The 10,361-nt window shown below is 41.7% G+C and overlaps 1 protein-coding gene across 1 annotated transcript; it reads right to left on the reverse strand.

Annotated features, from left to right (window-relative positions):
• Window positions 1-2,547: 2,547 nt before the first annotated feature.
• LOC129876931 (uncharacterized) lies at window positions 2,548-10,119 on the reverse strand. Its single transcript, XM_055952406.1, has 5 exons — window positions 9,551-10,119; window positions 9,396-9,466; window positions 6,895-7,955; window positions 5,021-6,570; window positions 2,548-4,546 (listed from the first exon to the last, which is right to left on the reverse strand). The coding sequence occupies exons 1-5, from the start codon at window positions 10,117-10,119 to the stop codon at window positions 2,548-2,550; spliced, it is 5,250 nt and encodes a 1,749-aa protein (XP_055808381.1).
• Window positions 10,120-10,361: the final 242 nt, after the last annotated feature.

Raw genomic sequence — 10,361 nt, forward strand, 5'->3', positions numbered from 1 at the left:
AATCAAGGCTATTTAAGAAATGCCTAGTTTCTTTCCTAAACTAACCAATCTCTATTTTGTTTTGTATGTACCCCGGGCAAGTTCTAGCTCTCGATATGTCTGCACTGAATACATACAATCCCCACTCCCACATAGCACATGTACAATTTAAGGATGATAACTATTGAATGCCAACTACACAATCATATGAAAGCATGCATCACCTGAGTCAAATACAAGAATTTAAGTGTCTTAAACTAGTCTTTTTTTTATTTTTATTTTATATATATACGGTTCAAAAGGGACTATCCTTGGCTAAAGAACCGAAAACAACTACCAAGAAACCCAAAATGAAAAATGCACTAGAATGCACTAAAGTAAAGTTTCTACACAGGTACAATACAATCAATTCTCACACTCTCACCCCACACCAAAACAAAGCACCGTCCCCAGTGCTCTATAATAATGCATAGTTTTAAGAGTGAAAGAAAGAACTCCCTGCATAGCTCAGTCATCATCTCCTCCAATTATGGTGGCTGTGTTATCTACCACCATAAGAGCAGTGGTAGCCGTATCCTCTGGTTCTTCATCTTCCTCGTCTTCTCCCACATCTTCCATGGTGGGTTCATCATCATCCAGAGGCTCTTGAAAATCCGGCCCTACCCTGCACATATGCATAGCACTATCCGTCAGTGGATAGCGCTCTGCCAATTCTGTCATTTCTTCGGCCGTTGCCGGACGTCCACCAGTACGCAATTGCAATTCTGCCATTCCAAACATGCGACCCATCCAACTTTCGTCGCGAGCTTGTCGTTCTACAGCCGATAACATTTGTCCCTGTGCTGCATCATGACTTCTTGTTTTGGTAACGTCAACCACCTTGCAAATCAAATACGGCACCTTTGGTGCACTTAGATCGTGACTTTCTTCCTCAACTCCTTGAGCTCTCAACATTCGGGTTATTATGCTTCCATAACAGAAACGCCACCTCTTATTGTTTCTGAATTTCAGCATATTCCGACGGATCACCGACCCGGCATTTACCTGCAACCCCTTCATCAACCGGTAAACTAGGACAACCCTTTCTCTAGTCACTTCTGACACATGCTTACATGGCAACAAGACACTACACACGATTTTTAACCACACCTTGGCTTCACTATTCAAATGTGAATAATGCAGCGTACTGTGCCTACCGGTGTCTTTTGCTCTCTCCCATCGGGCAACAGAGTTAGTACCACAAAGAGTATGACGAATATCTCTGTATGGTGGCTGTTCTTTCATATCTATAAATTCATTAAAATCATAATGTGGTGTCCCCAAAAACTCATTCAAACTTCTAGTTGAAAAATGGATAACTTTACCCCGAACCTCTACCTTATTGGTACTTGACTGATCAGTGTTCCAATTTGCATAAAATTCACGGACAAGAGTTAAATTACACTCACCTTGGTCTTCGAAAATAAATTGAAGACCCAGATTGTAGACCATCTCGTGAACTCGGGGGAACTCCGTCTGTAGCCTTCCTTCATTCACATATTCATCTCCCATGTATTTAGCTTCTTTCTGGAAGTCAAACCAATCTAATCCATACTGCTCCACTGCTTGTCTACCAAATCGACGCGGTGGTATCCCTGAGCTTGTTTGTCCAGTGGTTGAAGAAGTCCCAGTTTTTCGGGACCTCTTGTTGCCAACCCCTTGAGTCACTTGTTTTCCTTTGGATGCCATTAAAAAGGAGAAGGGTAATTAAAATCGGATGCTTGGTAATGTGGTTGTTTGGAAAAGTTCAAAGAGGATAGAAAAGAGATTTAGGGATGATTTGGTGAGGTGAATGTTCTTTGGTAGAATATGTGTGTGAAGGAAGGTGATTTATAGTAGAGATTAGAGTGGAAGTGAAAGGGGAAAAGTTTTGAGAGTTTTTGAAATTAGAGGGGAAGTTGAAGAGAGAAAGGTTTTGGGAGTTTTAGGGTCGGATAATGGAGGAGATGATGGAGGCAATTTAGGGAATGGAGGGTTTTGGGGGTTTTGGTCTGTTTTAAACCTGATATTTAAGCTTTCGACCCGACCCTGCTTGTGGCGCTGTAGTGGCGCATCGCGCCACTATCGCGCCCAGAGTATTTCTGAAAACTTTCTCTTGGCGCTGTAGTGGCGCATCGCGCCACTATCGCGCCTAAAACATGCCTCAGTAGTTTGCCTCCTGGCGCATCGCGCCACTAGAATTTGTGCAGGTTTTGGCGCTGTAGTGGCGCATCGCGCCAGTGTAGCGCCAAGAGCCAATTCTTCTTAACTTCAACTTGTTCTACACTGCTACCTGTTTTTCTGCACATGAAATTTTCACAATTATATAAACAACTGGGTGGGTTGCCTCCCACCTAGCGCCTTATTTTTGGTCGTGGCTCGACGAAAATATATATATATATATATATATATATATATAATCGCAACATCAAACTCTATTTTTAAAGAAAAATAAAATTACAAGCTATAAGTCCTAAGTTACGATACACATCACGGGTTGCCTCCCGTGCAGCGCCTTATTTTCCGTCGTGGCACGACCCAGCTATTGCCTTACTCATTTTCCAGTTCGATGGCTTCCTCTTCCCGGTTAACATCTTTACCAAAATAATTTTTTACTCTTTGTCCATTTACCAAGAATGTAGACGTTTTCATCGTATTCCACAATTCCACAGCTCCATGTGACGTTGTACGCACCACCTCAAAAGGTCCACTCCATTTGGATCGCAATTTTCCAGGGAAGAGCTTGAGTCTAGAATTGAAGAGGAGTACCTTATGCCCAGGTTCGAAAGTGCGGGTGATGATGTGCTTGTCATGCCATCGCTTTGTTTTCTCCTTGTAGAGCTTAGCATTTTCATAAGCATGGAGCCTAAACTCTTCCATCTCGTGCAATTGATTCAACCTCTTCCGTCCTGCTAGCTCTGGATTCAAATTAAGCTTCTTGATTGCCCAGTACGCTTGATGTTCTAACTCCACTGGTAGGTGACACGCCTTACCGAATACCATTTGGTATGGGAAGGTTCCAATGGGTGTTTTGTATGCTGTTCGGTATGCCCAAAGAGCTTCATCTAATTTTTCTGACCAATCTTTCCTTTGCGCATTCACAGTCTTTTGTAATATTTGTTTTACCTCTCTGTTGGATACCTCCACTTGCCCACTGGTTTGAGGATGATATGATGTAGCAACTTTATGCCTCACCCCATACTTAGCCAAGAGATTCTTTACTGTTTGATTTATGAAGTGTGACCCTCCATCACTGATAATTGCCCTGGGAGTGCCAAATCGAGTGAAGATGTGCTTTTTCACAAACTTGCTCACCATTTTCGAATCATTTGTAGGAAGGGCCACGGCTTCAACCCATTTGGACACGTAATCCACTGCCACTAATATATATTGATTTCCACATGAGGGAGGAAAAGGACCCATGAAGTCCATTCCCCATACATCGAAGATTTCAACCTCTAGAATGTTGTTCAAAGGCATTTCATGTCTTCGTGATATGGTGCCCGTTCTTTGACATTGGTTACAGTTCTTTACATAACCTGCAGCGTCCTTAAACAACGTAGGCCAAAAGAAACCCGATTGAAGTACCTTATGTGCAGTGCGCTCTCCTCCATGATGGCCGCCATATGGTGATGAGTGGCATGCAACCAATACTTGGTGTACCTCTGCTTCTGGCACACATCTACTCACCATTCGATCAACACCTCGCTTGAATAAATAAGGCTCGTCCCATATATAGAGGCGAACATCATGCATAAGCTTCTTCTTTTTTTGTGAGGTAGCATCAGGAGGGAACACTCCACTAACAAGGTAGTTCACGATATCTGCGTACCATGGGAGATCTTGTACCTCTATTTCCAGCAGTTGCTCATCCGGAAATTCCTCCTTTATCGGCTCCTGCTCAGCCACATGGGGCGAACCCTCTAATCTTGATAGATGGTCTGCTATTTGATTTTCGCATCCCCTCCTATCTTTGATTTCAATATCGAATTCTTGTAACAACAGAATCCATCTGATGAGCCTTGGCTTGGCATCCTTCTTGTTGAATAGGTACCTAAGAGCTGCATGGTCAGTAAAAACAATCACTTTTGTACCTACCAAGTAAGAACGGAATTTATCAAACGCATAGACCAACGCCAGCATTTCTTTCTCCGTGACCGTGTAATTTGCCTGAGCAGAATCAAGAGTTTTGCTCGCATAATAAATGGAATGAAAAATTTTCTCCTTCCTTTGTCCCAGAACTGCACCCACGGCTGTATCGCTTGCGTCACACATCAGCACAAAAGGTAACTCCCAGTTAGGAGCTAGTAGGATAGGGGCTTCAATCAGCTTTTTCTTCAAGAGTTCAAATGTCTGCAAACATTCATCATCAAAAACAAATTTTACCTCTTTTTCGAGCAACCCACACATTGGTTTGGCTATCTTGGAAAAATCTTTGATGAAACGCCGGTAGAATCCGGCATGACCTAAAAAACTTCGAACTCCTTTTACTGAGATTGGTGGCGAAAGTTTCTCAATCACTTCAATTTTTGCTTTGTCCACTTCCAACCTATCTTTTGACACTTTATGTCCCAACACAATACCCTCTTTTACCAAGAAATGACACTTCTCCCAGTTTAAGACAAGGTTTGTGTCTTCACACCTTGCAAGTACTTTCTCTAGATTTTTCAAGCAAAGATCAAAAGACTCTCCGAAAACTGAAAAGTCATCCATGAAAACCTCTACAAAGTCTTCCACCATATCATGAAATATTGCAATCATACACCTCTGAAAAGTGGCAGGAGCATTGCAAAGGCCAAACGGCATATGCTTGAATGCGTAAGTTCCGTAAGGGCATGTGAATGTTGTCTTTTCTTGATCCTCTGGTGCAATGGTGATTTGATTGTAACCTGAATATCCATCTAAGAAACAGTAGTATTCTTGGCCTGCTAACCTATCAAGCATTTGGTCAATGAACGGCACAGGATAGTGATCTTTTCTTGTTGCATCATTCAACTTTCTGTAGTCCATGCATATGCGCCACCCAGTCACTGTTCTTGTAGGTATTAACTCGTTTTTTTCATTGGTTATCACAGTCATTCCCCCTTTCTTTGGTACACACTGAACTGGGCTTACCCACTTACTATCAGAAATTGGGTATATTATGCCTGCATCTAGCCATTTAATTATCTCTTTCTTCACAACCTCTTTCATGATGGGGTTCAACCGGCGTTGTGGTTGTGCACTAGCCTTATGTCCTTCTTCCATGAAAATTCTGTGCATGCATAAAGCGGGGCTGATGCCATGAAGATCAGCCATTTGCCACCCAATGGCCTTTTTGTGCCTCTTTAGTACCTCCAGTGCTGCTAGGACCTGTGCTTCAGACAAAGCAGATGAAATGATTATAGGTAAAGTGTTATTTATTCCAAGAAAAACATACTTGAGATGTGCTGGCAGTTTTTTTAACTCCAATTTAGGGACTTCCTCGAGAGAAGGCTTGGGTGAAGGACCCAACTCTCTGTTTAAGGGTTCTACATTCTTCTTCCACATGTTAATATTTGGCATATCGAGTATACTTGCTAGCTCTTTAGCTTCCATGTCCTCTGCAATATCTTGACCCATTACGACTTTCGCTAATGGGTCATTTGAGGTAGTACATTGAGCTGATATTTCCTCGTCAATGATGGTTACAGCAGACAGCTCCTCATAAATTGCAGGCAATTTCAGTGCATGATATACATCGAACACTTCCACTTTATCATGTGCTCTCATAGTCAATCTACCTGCAGCCACATCAATTAGTGCCCCGCCTGTTGCTAAGAACGGGCGTCCTAAGATAAAAGGAACATCGGGGTCCGGCTCAAAATCTAAAACGACAAAATCAACAGAGAAGATAAGGGATCCTACTTGTACCAAAACATCTTCAATGATACCATCAGGTCTAGCTACAGAACGATCAGCCAACTGTAGCAAAATAATTATTGCTTTAAGTTCCCCCAGGCCTAATTTCTTAAGCATGGATCTAGGCATTAAGTTGATACTAGCACCCAGATCACAGAGACCTCTTGCATTACTATGTTTACCGATGGTTACCTGCACCGTGAAACTACCTGGATCTTTTAGTTTGGCTGGAAGCTTGCTTTTGTTCAAGATTCTTGAACTACACTCTTCAGTGAGTGCCACAGTTGCAAATTCAGCCAACTTGCTTTTATTGGCCACGATATCCTTGACAAATTTAGCATACTTTGGGATTCCCTGTAAAACATCAATCAAAGGCAAATTAATTTGCACCTGTTTCAACAAATCTATAAACTTTGCAAAACACTCCTTTTCTTTCTTCTTTTTAAATTTTTGAGGAAATGGAGGAGGAGGTTTTGTCTTTGGTTCCTCTATTTCTTTTGACCTGCTAGGTTCACCTTCTTGCCCGACTTGCTCTTTGCCTTTTTTCTCTGCCAATTTTTCTTTGGGAGCCAATTCAGTGAGTGGGCGACCACTGCGAGTAGTCACGACATTCACCTGTTTGGGATTGGGGTCAGTATTACCTGGTAAGCCCCCTTGTTGGCGAGAGCTATGTGCACTTGCTAATTGCCCAAGCTGTTTCTCCAAATTTTGGGTAGCCAGTTGATTTTATCGGACATCGGAAGCTAGCTTGGCTTGGTCTGTCATGATTTGTTTCAACATGTCCTCAACACTCATGCTTCCCGATTTTGTTGATGCTTGATCAATTTGACTTTGAGCATTGTATCCTTGACTAGGATTACTGTATTGGTGTCCACTTCCCTGTGGTCTGTATTGAGTTAGCCCATGATGATGATTTTGTTGATTTCCACCCCATGAGAAGTTAGGATGGTTTCTCCAATTTGGGTTGTAAGTATTTCCATAGTTTTGGTTATCAACACCCTTAGGTGCATTACCTACAAAATTTATTGATTCTGGATTTGCTCCACAATGTTCGGCCACATGCTCACTGCTTCCACATACTTCGCACCACATATGTTGTTGTTGAACCATGCTCACTGAAGCCTGCTGCTGTCCTTTTGCTAGTGTGTTGAAATGTGTTGTCATCATATTTTGCATTGCTGCAATTTGTGCTGTCAATGCAGTTACTGCATCAACCTCTAACATGCCTGCTTGTTTTTGGGTGACAGATCGAGCATTTCCTCCATTCCACTCCGGATTTCCTTGGGATATGCGATTTAACAATGTGTATAACTCATCATATGTTTTCTCCAGGGCTTGCCCACCTGCAGCTGAATCAAGAAGAATTTTGGTGTTAGGCTCCAACCCTTCTATGAAGGTATGGACCAAAACTTCGTTAGCCTGATAATGATGAGGGCAACTAATGAGTAATGATTTAAATCTGTCCCAAGATTGGTACAAATTTTCTCCTAACTTTTGCTTGAAGCTCAAAATTTCAGCCCTCAACTTAGCCGTCTTCCCCGAAGGAAAGAACCTTATAAGAAACTTGCGGGCCAAATCATTCCACGAAGTGATTGAATTTGGTGGTTCCGACTTCAACCACCTCTTGGCTTCTCCTATCAAAGAAAAAGGAAACAATGTTAGTCTCACATAATCAGGAGATACCCCAATTGGCGTGTAAGTGTCGCTGATCTCCAAAAAATTTTGGATGTGAACTTGAGGGTCTTCATGAGACAATCCCGTGAACTGTCCATTAGAGTGCAACAATTGCACCATGTTCTGTTTTAATTCAAATCTCCCTCCAGCTGGCGGTTTCTGAATGCTGGAGGTGACATTTGCAGTGAGTGGGACTGCCACATCACGTACGATCCTGGCTGCCATGGCTGCAGGGAGCTCCTCTGGCAAGACCTCTCCTTCTAAATCGTGATTTTCCGCCAGATTTAGTTTATGCTTTAAGTTTTGCGAAGCCGCTGTTCGCCTCTTCCGTTGAAAGAATCGTTCAGGCTCGGATAACGGATCTACAAGCTCTTTGTCTCTGTCCAGTGTAATGTTTAAGTTACCTACGAAAATTCACAGCTAAGACCAAGTTGTTAAAGCTAGCATAATCAACATAGAGAGTCAATTTGCCTAATTCCTGAGGTCCCCGGCAGCGGCGCCAAAAACTTGTTATAGCTACAACTGCATACGCAAGTGTACGTAGTCTCTCAAGTAGTAAAGCGGCTCTTTCAAGCCAGATATCGAACCCACAGGGACCTTGATAAGGCAAACAGTTTCTTTCAAATGCCTCCACTAATTATAGTTATGCAATGAGGTTGAGATTGTTTGTTACTAATTTTCGGAAATATAAACACTTTCTCGAAGTGAAGACAATGCTATAATTATGTATATTAATCGGGCTTTAAGAGATTCCAGGGCTATAGCATCATGTGAAATCATGTTTACTATCATTCAATCTTAGTTTCCGATGGGTTATTTAATTACTGATAAAAAGGGTTAATAATCCAATTATGGTTTTCCGATCTATAATTGCCTATCTTCATTGCCAACCTAACTACATCTTTGAGCGGTGATAGGTATGAAACAATAAAAACGCATTTAACTATCATCCTTTATCATAACCAAATGTGGTAAATAGGTATGTGTCACAAGCATCCTATCTACTAATCATGCTAACGTATGTTAGTATGAACACATTCCTTCCCTTCTTTGTTCTATCTACCTGTCCTCTTCCGAATTCAAGATAAACAACATATATATCTTAATGCTGGCCAAGCATCAAAATTATAATCACAAGAATGAAAGAGTAATTAGAATCAACAACCCATCTTCCACCAAGTTTAAATGCTATTAAATCATGTTTCGTAGCTATAGCCCCGGAATTTGGGTGTTTAGCTACTCATATGTAAATAACAACAACCAGGAATCAATTCCAAATACATTAGGACACACTAAGGTAAGAAAAGAACCTAAGATGTTTTTGTGCTTCTCTTCTTCTTTCTCTTTCTGCCTCCAAAAACACCTCTCTGGCCGCCTGCTCTTGCCCTAGCACACCCCACTATTTATAGTGTTCTCTCTCCTTTCAATTATTGAAGAGAAGAATAATAAACAAGTGGAAAGGTGATGGCGCTGTAGTGGCGCATCGCGCCACTATCGCGCCCAGAGAATTTCTGAAGAATTTCGTTTGGCGCTGCAGTGGGGCATTGCGCCACTATCGCACCCAAAACATGCCGCAGTAGTTTGCATCCTGGCGCGTCGTGCCACTAAAGTATATGCAGGTTTTGGCGCTGCAGTGGCGCATCGCGCTACTATAGCGCCAGGACCATATTTATTTTGCCTTTTGCTTTGCAAAATCCCTGCACATGTTGGAACTCATACCTTATTTCACACTTGCTTGATTTTCATCCAAAACACGTCATTTGGCTTCAATTACTTCTCAGAATGCCACAGAACAATGGCCAAACATAGTGCATGGGCTTATAAATGCGCCCAAGATCACCAACCTGTTGTGAAGGTTCTGGTGAAGAACCAAAACCAGAAAAAGGTGCATATATACTTCCTCAAATAAATCACCCTGTAAAAAGGCATTATACACACCCATTTGATAAATGTGTCATTGCTTAGAAGTAGTAATAGCAAGGACTAATCTCATAGTTACCATTTTGGCAACTGGTGAGAAGGTCTTTTGTAGTCTAGACCCTCATTTTGGATAAACCCCTTGGCTACTAATCTGGCCTTGAATCTCTCAATAGTACCATCAGTTTTGTACTTGATTTTAAACACCCATTTGCAGACAATAACAACTTTACGAGGAGACAGATCAACTATATCCCAAGTGCCATTTTTTTCAAGAACTGTAATCTCCTGTTGCATAGCTAGAACCCATCTAGCATCTTTGGCAGCCTCATGGTAAGATTGAGGTTCTACCTCAGTAGTGTGAGCTGCTAGGCAGCTAGCATAGTCAGGATTTAAAGAATCATAACACAATAATTTGGACATAGGATAAGCACAATTGTTAGAAACATAATCAGTGAACCATCTAGCAGTGGTCCTAGCCTTTTGGGACTGTCTCAATGGCACAATAGGTGGTGGTGACTCAACTACCATAGGCTCTACATGTGGTGGTGAAGGATCAGACACAACATGGAAAGGCTCAAATTGTGAAATAGGAGAAGTAACAGAAGGAGGCTCTACTGCATCAACTAGCATATCATCAGTAAATTCCATAACAGAAAATATGGGATCATTACTACTCTTGAGTTATTTAAAAGGAAAGATGGACTTATGAAAGATAACATCCCTGCTGTACAAAAGCACCTTGAAATGTAGATCAAGTAGTTTATATCCCTTCTTAATTACTGAATATCCCAAGAATACAGTAGGTAATGCCCTAGCTGCTAACTTATCTCTCCTTTCAACATTAAGTGTATAAGCTAAACAACCATACACTCTAAGATGATCTAAAGTGG

This window comes from Solanum dulcamara, chromosome 12 (assembly GCF_947179165.1).
Source record: "Solanum dulcamara chromosome 12, daSolDulc1.2, whole genome shotgun sequence".
Lineage (NCBI taxonomy): Eukaryota > Viridiplantae > Streptophyta > Magnoliopsida > Solanales > Solanaceae > Solanum > Solanum dulcamara.

Coding starts and splice junctions, on each gene's coding strand:
- LOC129876931 (XM_055952406.1), bottom strand. CDS start 10,119: ATGGAATTTACTGATGATATGCTAGTTGATGCAGTAGAGCCTCCTTCT. Junction 7,956..9,395: donor CACCAGAACCTTCACAACAG/GTTGGTGATCTT, acceptor GAATTTTCGTAG/GTAACTTAAACATTACACTG. Junction 6,571..6,894: donor ATCCAGAATCAATAAATTTT/GTAGGTAATGCA, acceptor TTGGAGAAACAG/CTTGGGCAATTAGCAAGTGC.